This window comes from Salvelinus fontinalis, chromosome 3 (genome assembly GCF_029448725.1).
Source record: "Salvelinus fontinalis isolate EN_2023a chromosome 3, ASM2944872v1, whole genome shotgun sequence".
In the NCBI taxonomy this organism is placed as follows: Eukaryota; Metazoa; Chordata; class Actinopteri; order Salmoniformes; family Salmonidae; genus Salvelinus; species Salvelinus fontinalis.
Window position 1 is genome coordinate 33586514 of NC_074667.1, and position 11842 is coordinate 33598355.

Sequence of the window (11842 nt, forward strand, 5' to 3'; positions counted from 1 at the left end):
ATGCTATGAAGTCCAAAAGTTATGGGCGGAGCTAGAAAGTTGGCTGTCAAAAGTATTGCAATGTAAACATACTTTTAATCTGTCTGTCTGCATATTTCAAGACATGACATATGGGGGTGTAGTGAGATACCCAATGCTAGATGATTCTCTTCTCATCAATCCACCATCATTAACACAATGAAAAAAATCTAATGATTTATTAAATTGGTAGAAATGTAAGGCCATGTGGCAAACAATAATGCAGGCACTAGGGATGAGGGTGTGAGCATGTAGGTCTGGGCAGATGAGATGTAATAGTTGTTTCTGTGCGTCTGTAAATTCAATTGTTGTTCGTATGTGTGTGTTATGTTTGTATCTGGTGTAGGGTCAAAATTATAAAAATTAAGACAAAAATGAATGTCAACACCTTGTCTTGAATGCAACCATCTAATCCAGGCCTACAAAAAGGAGAGACACAAATTGTAAAATATGACGTCCATCTAGTCTGAAGGAGGAAATTATTGTCCCCCAAAAAGCCTTCCAGTGGTGCTGATCTAATGATAAAGACAGTGAATATACACTGCTCAAAAAAATAAAGGGAACACTTAAACAACACAATGTAACTCCAAGTCAATCACACTTCTATGAAATCAAACTGTCCACTTAGGAAGCAACACTGATTGACAATAAATTTCACATGCTGTTGTGCAAATGGAATAGACAAAAGGTGGAAATCATAGGCAATTAGCAAGACACCCCCAAAAAAGGAGTGATTCTGCAGGTGGTGACCACAGACCACTTCTCAGTTCCTATGCTTCCTGGATGATGTTTTGGTCACTTTTGAATGCTGGCGGTGCTCTCACTCTAGTGGTAGCATGAGACGGAGTCTACAACCCACACAAGTGGCTCAGGTAGTGCAGTTGCCCAAATTACTTGTTTAAAACAATCCACACCAATTTTTTTAAAGAAGCTACTGATCCTGTGGCCAAATCATGCTCTCTGGTATGGGTGGATTGGCAATGTGGCAATGTTGACAAATGCCAGATGGGCCGGAGTCGGACCATCTTTTTGTAGGGTGGGCTGGTCGAAATTTACACAATTTATAATTATTATTTTTATTTAAAGGGACACCACTAGTGGCCATGGGCCTGGTAATGATTTTTGTGCAATTTCTCAGTTGACATAATAACATACACTGAGTATACAAAACATTAAGGACACCTGCTCTTTCCATGACATAGACTTATCAGGTGAATTCAGGTGAAAGCTATGATCCCTTATTGATCCACTTCAATCAGTGTAGATGAAGGGGAGGAGACGGGATAAAGAAGGATGTTTAAGCCTTGAGACAATTGAGACATGGATTGTGTATGTGTGCCATTCAGAGGGTGAATGGGCAAGAAAAAAGATTTAAGTACCTTTGAACAAGGTATGGTAGTAGCTGCCAGGCACACCGGTTGTGTCAAGAACAAGCATTTCTGCTGGGTTTTTCACACTCAACAGTTTCCCATATGTATCAAGAATGGTCCACCACCCAAAGGCCATCTAGCCAACTTGACACAACTGTGGGGAGCATTGGAGTCAACATGGGACAGTATCCCTGAGGAAAGCTTTCAACTTCTTGTCCATACAACAGTCAAAAAAATAAATCATAAGGAACAAGGTTTTGAATGTCTGTCCTATATCTAGGAGATATAAGAAAGCTCAGGAAATATTTACGTTTTTTTACACATATTTTACCCCTTATTTTTGTTGGCACAAAACTACCTCCATATTAGTTTGTAGCTCCAAGTGTGACCAACTTGTGATACTTGTGGGGTTCATAGAGCAAATTGGAGAAAACCATTGTGGTCGTGAGAGTCTCCCCTGTCTATAGAGTGTGTAGGCCAAACAGTTCGGATGCTACAGGCGTTTAAGTGAGAAGCAGGAGCGCAACTTTGGCTTTATTCTTTTTTTTAAATTCAGTCGGATAAACACTCCAAACAGCCTACCCAACCGCTCGGGAGGCGTCCGTCCGCATGGCCCTGAAGCACACTGTTGCCTAGGTTTGTATCACATTCCAATTATAAAACTTGGGGGGACAAAAATGCAATTTCAGAATGTGGGGGGGCATGTCCCCTGTCCCCAGTGAAAGTTGTGCCCCTGGTGACACGCAGATGATACGGAAGGGCGGATGCAGTGGATTGAGATGCAGGCCAATCAACAACAAAAAATATATCTCTAGCTTAAATTTAGGGATTTTTTTATTATGTTACTTAGACTGAATTTTTTTAATAGTAAATGACTCATGTAAAAGTCACCCTGTAAAATACTAGCCTACTTGAGTAAAAGTCAAAGGATCTGGTTTTAAATGTACTTGAGTAGGCTACTGTGGTGGGAAAAGTACTAAATGTTCATACTTAATTAAAAGTAAATGCTATACATCAAATTCCAGTTAAAGCAAACCAGACGGCATGATTTTCTTTACAGAAAGAGAGGAGAATACTAGTCTTTCGAACACCAGCCGCTGTTTAGTCAAGTGGGTCGCGCGTCAGCCAAGTAAGGAGGGCGGGACTAGACGCACTTGATCCAATGAACGAGCACTGTGAGAGCTTGATGCGATGGCGTAATGAGGCGAACAGAGAACGCGCAAAATTCGAAAGTGGACCGGAAGTAAAACCAACCGCAGGTCCGCAGACAGCAAGAGGATCCTAATGTTTTCTTCTCTCTTTTTTTTTTTTTTTAAGTATATTGTCCGTTGGCTAAGTTTTAGATAGGCTACATCACGTTTTTATTATAAGTACGTACTAGGTTGGAAAGTTCATTCGTATTCTATCGCTGTTGGTTTGCTTGCAATGAATGTGTTGCATTATCCAGGGCAAGATAGCTAGTTGACTAGCTGTTATTGCTGCTCATAGCTAACGTACCAGCTGGTTTTGTGATTCTAAAACTGTTCCTGCTGTGTCAATCTCTGTTGGATTAGGAAAGAGTCAAGGCGTCGGTATGTTTAAATTCAAATATCAAGGGAGCGTGAAAGATCTGGCGTCTCTCGATCCAATGACCAGTCGCTGCTCCCGCCTCAACCACCTACTGCAGGTGAATATTACTGTCTGGTGTAGCTACTTGATGTACTGCCTTATAGATGGGCTAGTAAGAGAGAATAATCAAAACAACAGTAGAAATACATACTCCTAATCATTTGGTCATAAACTAGCTTGCGACTAATATAGCTACTTAGCTAATTAGCGCAACAGTTAAATGCAGATAAAGGTTCAGTAAGGTCTGAGATGATGGTTGGCAAGCCTCGTTGAATTGATAAGAATGATTCATGTATGCCCCTTTTGCTTTAACACTCCAGGGAAAGATATCCAACCATGGCCTACAGGGTGGGGTGAATGTGACGAGGGAGGAGTTGTTGGACGCTCTAATCCTTCTCTACCAGGAGTGCTCTTCCCCAGACCTGATGAAGATAGAATATGTGGCCAACTTTGTCAACAAGTGTAAGCATTTGATTTGCATCTGTCATTTACTACTGAAGTGTTTTAGTAGTAAAGGATATCATCTTATTCCACTCCTATGTTTAATAGGGATGGGTATTTTACATGTTTTGACTGTTGGAGTACTTGCATGTAAAACAAATATGTGTGCATTTATCTATAGGCCTATGCCAACAGTGTGCAACAATGCCTAATTCATCATAACCATTACAGATAGCATGGCCCATATATATTCAGTCAAGAAAAAAAGCAAGTGCAATTTTAATATTCATTTATTGAAACCGTAATATCAACTGGTTATATCATATTGTGGAACACAATCTTCAGAACCTCAGCAGTGTCGCTTGCTTGTAGAAGCCTATTGCTGTGTAATAGCATAGCCTTGCTTTGTTAATTTAGCAGACAATAGACTGTTATTTCCCGAGCCCTTTTCACAGTCAATTTTATAGAAGAAAAAAATATAGTGTAATATAACAGAATAAAATAGAACCACATATTTTTCCCAAGTGAAACAATTAGACAGAACAATTAGACCGTGCGAAGGGATGTGCATCTCACGTCTGGAAGAGTTATTCTCATAGAGTGATCATTTGAAACGGGGCTCAATTTGGCGAGTTGAAATACTTTTTTTCGGGGTTACAAACCAAGATCTGTCTTTTCGAAAATACAGGTGTTCAATTTAGTTTGTCCTTCCTGTTCTTTGGAATTTTCTAAATGGATTAACAATTCCACATTGAACTCTGCATGGTGGACAATTATGGCCATGACATCTGTTTGGTGAGTAGGCCTATGCTTAATGATTCTGATGAAAATGTCGTTTATGTTTTAATCAAACTAATGTTTTTACGTATTTTCAGTTTCGAACCTGTCTATGTTTAGGGTGGTTATAGGCTAAGCTAACCAATTCTTAATGGCACTAGCAGTTCGCAAAGGAGCCTAAGCGGATAATAGATAGGATGCAATTAGTCCAAAACTGCTGCTCGTGGTTGGAACACATATTTTCCTACTTCATTCAACAAGTCCATTTTGAATTTGTGAACTGTCATCATTTGGCAAGTAATGTAGCTTGTGTATCAGTTAGATAATGTTTTTAAAAGCATTGATTTCTGTAGGCCTAATGGGAGCTTGTGTGCTCACTCAGCACGTGTGTGTAAGTAGCGGTCAGAACGCAGTTGAGTGAATGAGACACTGAGAGGAAAGGGAATTTAGGGAGAAGAACCTGCGATGCTTGGTTTCTTTTTTGCTGTGCCCCCGCAAATGTACATGTACAAATGGAACACTAGAGTCAAAGCAAGTTAATGTTGTCTTCTAGGTGAAATTACACTTGCCTGTTCCGGCGAACCACAAAGCGCATTGCACAAAATACACTGCTCAAAAAAATAAAGGGAACACTTAAACAACACAATGTAACTCCAAGTCAATCACACTTCTGTGAAATCAAACTGTCCACTTAGGAAGCAACACTGATTGACAATAAATTTCACATGCTGTTGTGCAAATGGAATAGACAAAAGGTGGAAATTATAGGCAATTAGCAAGACACCCCCCAAAACAGGAGTGATTCTGCAGGTGGTGACCACAGACCACTTCTCAGTTCCTATGCTTCCTGGCTGATGTTTTGGTCACTTTTGAATGCTGGCGGTGCTCTCACTCTAGTGGTAACATGAGACGGAGTCTACAACCCACACAAGTGGCTCAGGTAGTGCAGTTCATCCAGGATGGCACATCAATGCGAACTATGGCAAAAAGGTTTGCTGTGTCTGTCAGCGTAGTGTCCAGAGCATGCAGGCGCTACCAGGAGACAGGCCAGTACATCAGGAGACGTGGAGGAGGCCGTAGGAGGGCAACAACCCAGCAGCAGGACCGGTACCTCCGCCTTAGTGCAAGAAGGTGCACTGCCAGAGCCCTGCAAAATGACCTCCAGCAGGCCACAAATGTGCATGTGTCTGCTCAAACGGTCAGAAACAGACTCCATGAGGGTGGTATGAGGGCCCGACGTCCACAGGTGGGGGTTGTGCTTACAGCCCAACACCGTGCAGGACGTTTGGCATTTGCCAGAGAACACCAAGATTGGCAAATTCGCCACTGGCGCCCTGTGCTCTTCACAGATGAAAGCAGGTTCACACTGAGCACATGTGACAGACGTGACAGAGTCTGGAGACGCCGTGGAGAACGTTCTGCTGCCTGCAACATCCTCCAGCATGACCGGTTTGGCGATGGGTCAGTCATGGTGTGGGGTGGCATTTCTTTGTGGGGCCGCACAGCCCTCCATGTGCTCGCCAGAGGTAGCCTGACTGCCATTAGGTACCGAGATGAGATCCTCAGACCCCTTGTGAGACCATATGCTGACACATGCACATTTGTGGCCTGCTGGAGGACATTTTGCAGGGCTCTGGCAGTGCACCTTCTTGCACAAAGGCGGAGGTAGCGGTCCTGCTGCTGGGTTGTTGCCCTCCTACGGCCTCCTCCACGTCTCCTGATGTACTGGCCTGTCTCCTGGTAGCGCCTGCATGCTCTGGACACTACGCTGACAGACACAGCAAACCTTTTTGCCACAGTTCGCATTGATGTGCCATCCTGGATGAACTGCACTACCTGAGCCACTTGTGTGGGTTGTAGACTCCGTCTCATGCTACCACTAGAGTGAGAGCACCGCCAGCATTCAAAAGTGACCAAAACATCAGCCAGGAAGCATAGGAACTGAGAAGTGGTCTGTGGTCACCACCTGCAGAATCACTCCTGTTTTGGGGGGTGTCTTGCTAATTGCCTATAATTTCCACCTTTTGTCTATTCCATTTGCACAACAGCATGTAAAATTTATTGTCAATCAGTGTTGCTTCCTAAGTGGACAGTTTGATTTCACAGAAGTGTGATTGACTTGGAGTTACATTGTGTTGTTTAAGTGTTCCCTTAATTTTTTTGAGCAGTGTAGTTTGACAGTATTTGTTGAAAAAAATGATCTCTGTTTAAAGATTGAGCTTTGACCTCTGTTCGAATACTCAATTACTAATGTTTAACTGTGTATGTGTGTGTGACTCTCAGACTCCGAGGTGGTGTCAGAGTTACATGAGTTGCAGCCTGGGTTGCGGGACTTTGAGAAGCGCGGGGTGGTTGGACGTGGCCGCTTTGCTGAAGTACAGGTGGTCCGAGAGAGATCCACAGGAGATGTGTGTGCCTTGAAGGTCATGGAGAAGGCAGGCCTGCGCTCCAATGAAAATGTAAGCTACACAAGTTTTCATTCTGCTCCAATAATAGTTATTAATTGTGGAGGCGTATCCTCACTTCCATGTAAATCATAGAATTTTCACTTAGTCATGCATCAATGTCGAAGAGAGACTGAAATTCAACGTAAATGGAAGTAAGTATTCACCTTTGACTGAGGTGTCAATCTGTGAAAACTGTACCATGTTTGGAAAATATGCATTGTTTGTGGTTTCCTGAAATGTAGTTGACAGGCAGGTGCATTCCCTTCCTCTGTAACTGACATTCTGTTCCTCCCTCAGGTGTTCTATGAGGAGGAGAGGAAGATACTGGCACTGAGCTGCAGCCCCTGGATCCCACGGCTTCTGTACGCCTTCCAGGACCAAGACAATGTCTACCTGGTAACAGTATTGAAATACATAGGTTATGGCCTATGAGTTATTTGTTGAGTTATTGACACCACAATGCTATATCAATATTCAACACAATTTGTCCAAATCTATAGATATTACTAGCGAGAATGCCCCTAAGACAACACCGAAAATGATGGCCATGGCCACTCGTCTGTCTCGCTCGAAAACATTCCGTCGCCCTTGCTTTCACAGAAATGTCTCGTTAAAAACAAGGCAATTTTGCTGGGAACAAATCAGATTCCAGATTGTTTAGGGGTCAGTACAGCGGTGGGCCCCAGGGCCGTTTGCGGCCTGTTTTGTACTTCAATATGGCCTGGGACCCTATATTTACATCCGTAGTTAAATGAATTGATCATGGCATTGCGCTCTATCAATCCAAATGGAACCCGGGTTGCTATTCAATTTTCTTACATAGTCTTATACCTCTCCACTGCTATCCATCAGATGTCCAATAGATGGCGTCATGTACCATATTTTGTATTAGGCTGATAAACAGTACTATAGATTTTCAAAACATGTTATCGATGCATAGTGTTTGCGGGGTATGGATGCTGCCATGTCTTTTCATAACATCAACAAGAATATAAACCGAATGCATGCATAAATAGCATCTATAGGCTTTAGTAGGCCGTCATTCTAAATAAGAATTTGTTCTTAACTGACTTACGTAGCTAAATAAATAATCAAATTGGTTTTGTTCAAACCGTTCATTGGTTTAATTTTCGTTCCTTTGCAGCCTTCTTTGAGCCGCTATTACAATTTTGTGGCCTGTAATGCAATTTCTAAATCCCAAATGTGTCCCTTCAGCCAAAAAGTTGTCATTTTAGATGTTTTTTCCCATTTTACCTAATCAGTACAATTGTGTGTTTCCCTCACTGTACTCCATTTGCTGCTGGAACACTCTGTCCAATTCTTCCTGGGAATTTAGTGGGAGTAGAATATCCAAAACAAATGCCAAGTGAGCAATGCATTGCTGCTCGGAAAGCGAACTGAGTGGCTTAAATTAGAAATTAGTTATTTTCCATGTCTGCTTCAGCTCAGTCAGCCCCCACTCCCAGCTCTGATCTCTGCCCACACTTCCATACTGAGCCCAGTGAAAATACAAAGAATCCTTCTCTACCCAAGTGTCAGACTGCTCCAAAGTGTCTCTCAGTACCCTGTTGCTAGGTAACCTCTTTAGAATGCTGCTGTTCATTCAGACTCCCCGACCATTCATGCGCTGCGGTATGCTCCTCGTTGCTGAACTTTTAACACCCCTACTGGTAGCTGCTGCCTTTATTGCTTCCTGTTTATATTTAGAATGCATGGAACAACGGCAGCACTGGTAGATTTAATTAGAAACGGTTGCTTTGTTATTTTCTACTCCCTATGTATAGCCATGTTGTTTTTACTTATTATTTATAGTTGTTGTTCACAGTGTATTTATTCCTCACTATTTATATTTTTTATAAAAAGTTTATCTTATCTTTAACTCTGTATTGTTGGAAATGGACCCGTAAGTAAGCATTTCACTTTTAGTCTACAGCTGTTGTCTACAAAGCATGTGACAAGTATTTAAATTTGATTTACAGACACATTTTGGAGCTCTTGGTGGTTTAATATGGGACCAATGACCATAGAAACTGTGTTGTCTGCAATGTGGCGTGGTGATACTTATGTCTTTTTTCACAGGGTTTAAAATAAACACAAATGAATGAAGCTGTTTGGCCAGGCTGTTGCAAGACAGCTTCCTGTCTGTCTGATAACATGATTGTCACGTTACTATGCACATGGTTGTGTTTGTGTTTAATTTCCGTGTGTGTGTGTTGATAGGCGATGGATTACCTCCCGGGTGGGGACCTGATGGCCCTGATGAACAGATATGAGGAGCAGTTTGATGAGGCCATGGCCCAGTTTTACCTGGCTGAACTAGTGGAGGCCATCCACGCTGTGCATCAAATGGGTTTTGTCCACAGGTGACTTCCAAATTCCACACTTTTAATACACTCAAATGGGCTGCACACCTCTGTACCGCTAATGTGAATCCCCAGAATAACAACGTGACTTGCAGTGTCAATGTTCATATACGGTTAATACACCACAGGTATAAGAGCAAAATCCTTCTCGCTCTTTGTAAGATCTCTCACCTGGGTTTAAGTCAAATTGTTTTGTTTGGTCTCGCTCCTCCTTGCCCTTCTGTTCCCATTTGCTTTCTCCTGCATTCTCTCACATCCTCCTCGCATCTTTGCTGTTGCAGAGATGTCAAACCAGAGAATGTGCTCATTGACCGCACTGGGCACATCAAGCTGGCAGACTTTGGTTCAGCTGCCAAGCTCACTGCTAATAAAAAGGTAAAAGCTCACACATCAGAATGAATATACTGAAGAGGTTCTCTTAATTTTCCTATTGAATGTCTGAGAAGGTTGTGCCGCAAAAACAAACCAAAAAGCTCATGTAACTACTAAATTGCTGGCTCCATTGAAACAACATGTGAAACCTGTGCAAGGGATGGATTACTACTCAAACATTGGGTTATAACATAATGCAATAGCAGTTATAACTTCCACATAATAACTTTAATTTAGAGATTATTCATGAGGTGAGAGTAACTGAGATGGCTGTTTTGCAGGTGTTTACCCCCGGGGCACCTGTCGGGACGCAGGACTACCTGTCCCCTGAGGTCTTGGGGGCTATGAACGGGGGGTCCCAGTGTAGCTACGGCCTAGAGTGTGACTGGTGGTCACTAGGGATCATCGCCTACGAGATGATCTACATGAAGTCTCCATTCACCGATGGCACCACCACCAAGACCACCCACAATATCATGAACTTCCAGGTAGGGTCCCATTATTATATTCAATACGCACTGTCTGATACTTCTTGCACTGGTCTGGAAGTCTGTAAAAAGGTACGGAATAATAAAGAACTGATATCCTGGAAAAGTAGGTGATTTTTTATTTTGAATCTGTAAAATGGATGGCTATAAAAAACACTTTGAAAAAAGTGATGGAGCTGGGGATGGGGGGGGGGTTACCTGACAAATGATATATGAGGCTGTCTGCTATCTCTTCAGGCAGTCTAAAGGGAAAATAGGCGCAGCAGTTTTACACCAACTACAGTTGTCATATCAAAACATTTAGTGATTCTTGACATCCTTAGCTGCCACAGAGTTATCTGAATTCTATGTTTAAGACCGTTGTGACTCTGCATTCTGTCCCTATTGTTTCCTCCCAGCGTTTTTTGAGGTTCCCCCAGGATCCAAAGGCCAGTAAGCACTTTGTAGACCTGGTTCAGAGTCTACTCTGTGGAGCGCAGGAGCGGCTAGGCTTTGAGGAGCTCCGTTGTCACCCCTTCTTCTCCACTGTGGACTGGAACAAGCTGAGACAAGGTTAACCCTGGCCCCCTCCTAACTGACCAGGGTCGTATTCATTAGCCACCAAATGGAAAACAAATGAGCTTGTCCAATAAGAAACACTTATTTTCATTTTCCGTTTGCGAAACGTTTTCAAACTTATCCGTTGAGTGCCCTGATGAGTATGACCCTGGTTATAAGCTGATCATGGTCCTCTCACCTCAGCCTTGTTTATGAATGTGTGTCTTAAATCTGTTAAGTGTTGCAAGGTAGAGAAGAACCATTTGAAGAAAAACTAGGGTTTGATTTGGTTAAAAGGGATAGTTCACTCAAACTTAAAGCTGGCATGGTTTTCCACTTAGCTTGGTTGTTGATTCACTAAGACAGTTTTTGGATATACAGTATATTTTGCTTACTTCAGTAAATGGCTTGTAGAGCTCTTTCTTATTGATCGATGGAATGCACACACTTGAAATACAGCACTCAAGTGCTTTCCATGCTTCACTATACTACTAAAGGAAACAAATATTGTACACAGTACACTACATACAGCGTAATGCGCACACACACACACACACACAGCTGCTGATCTCTCCTCAACATCCCCCCTCTGGACTAAGCTGGCCTCCTGCCAGACCGTAGCGAATCTCATTATCTCACAACTACTGATGCCACTACTAGTGTGTGTGTGTGTGTGTGTGTGTGTGTGTGTGTGTGTGTGTGATCCCCAGGAGAGCAGGGAAAAGGCTGGACATAAAGCCTGACACTAGGATGAGGGAATATATTAATGAGAGAAACGCTTGTGTGTTACAGCACAGAATCACTCAATAGCATTGACACGTGGTGAGAATGTCATGAGAAGAATGCCAGAGCCTTTGATTGACCAGATATGTGAAATTGCCTCATTGATGCTCACAATATCAGATTGTTGTCAGGGTAAATAGATGAATGTCTGGAATTAGAATTACTGTGGACTATTCTATTTCTGGAAGAGGATTTACTGGAATATCTTTCCTTTCATGGAAGAGCTGTGATTTGTGGACCCTGATTGAAAGAAAATTGTTGCTGAATTCAGTAAGAAATGGAGTCCCGTATCCAAGTACTTGATCATAGAGCTCCTTTGTTTCATTGACATTAAAACACAGCATCGGGATGTTTTGGCGCAGCGGTCTAAGGCACTGCATCTCAGTGCTAGAGGCGTCACTACAGACACCCTGGTTCGAAACCCAGTCTGTATCACAACCGGACCGTGATTGGGAGTCGCATAGGGCGGTGCACAATTGGCCCCGCGTCATTCGGGTTTGGGTGGTGTAGGTCGTCATTGTAAATAAGAATTTGTTCATAACTAACTTGCCTAGTTAAATAAATGTACAAAAAAAAAATATGGGACCTGGGTGGCTATTCACCCACCTAGCTTAATGGGCTATTTGTCAAATATGCTG

General features: G+C 42.6%; 1 protein-coding gene across 5 annotated transcripts in view; it reads left to right on the plus strand.

Annotated features, from left to right (window-relative positions):
* The first annotated feature begins 2621 nt into the window (after positions 1–2621).
* cita (citron rho-interacting serine/threonine kinase a) overlaps positions 2622–11842 on the plus strand; it is a 52255-nt gene continuing 43034 nt past the window's right edge. For 4 of the 5 annotated variants that reach the window (XM_055912983.1, XM_055913007.1, XM_055912999.1 and 1 more), the window contains exons 1-8: positions 2622–3054; positions 3317–3458; positions 6498–6673; positions 6959–7057; positions 8882–9024; positions 9306–9399; positions 9678–9884; positions 10283–10436. In XM_055912983.1, the coding sequence (XP_055768958.1) occupies positions 2962–3054; positions 3317–3458; positions 6498–6673; positions 6959–7057; positions 8882–9024; positions 9306–9399; positions 9678–9884; positions 10283–10436 (1108 nt within the window). In that variant the 5' untranslated portion in view covers positions 2622–2961. The remainder of the gene's footprint in view (positions 3055–3316; positions 3459–6497; positions 6674–6958; positions 7058–8881; positions 9025–9305; positions 9400–9677; positions 9885–10282; positions 10437–11842) is intronic. The other variant, XM_055912990.1, reaches the window with a different exon arrangement.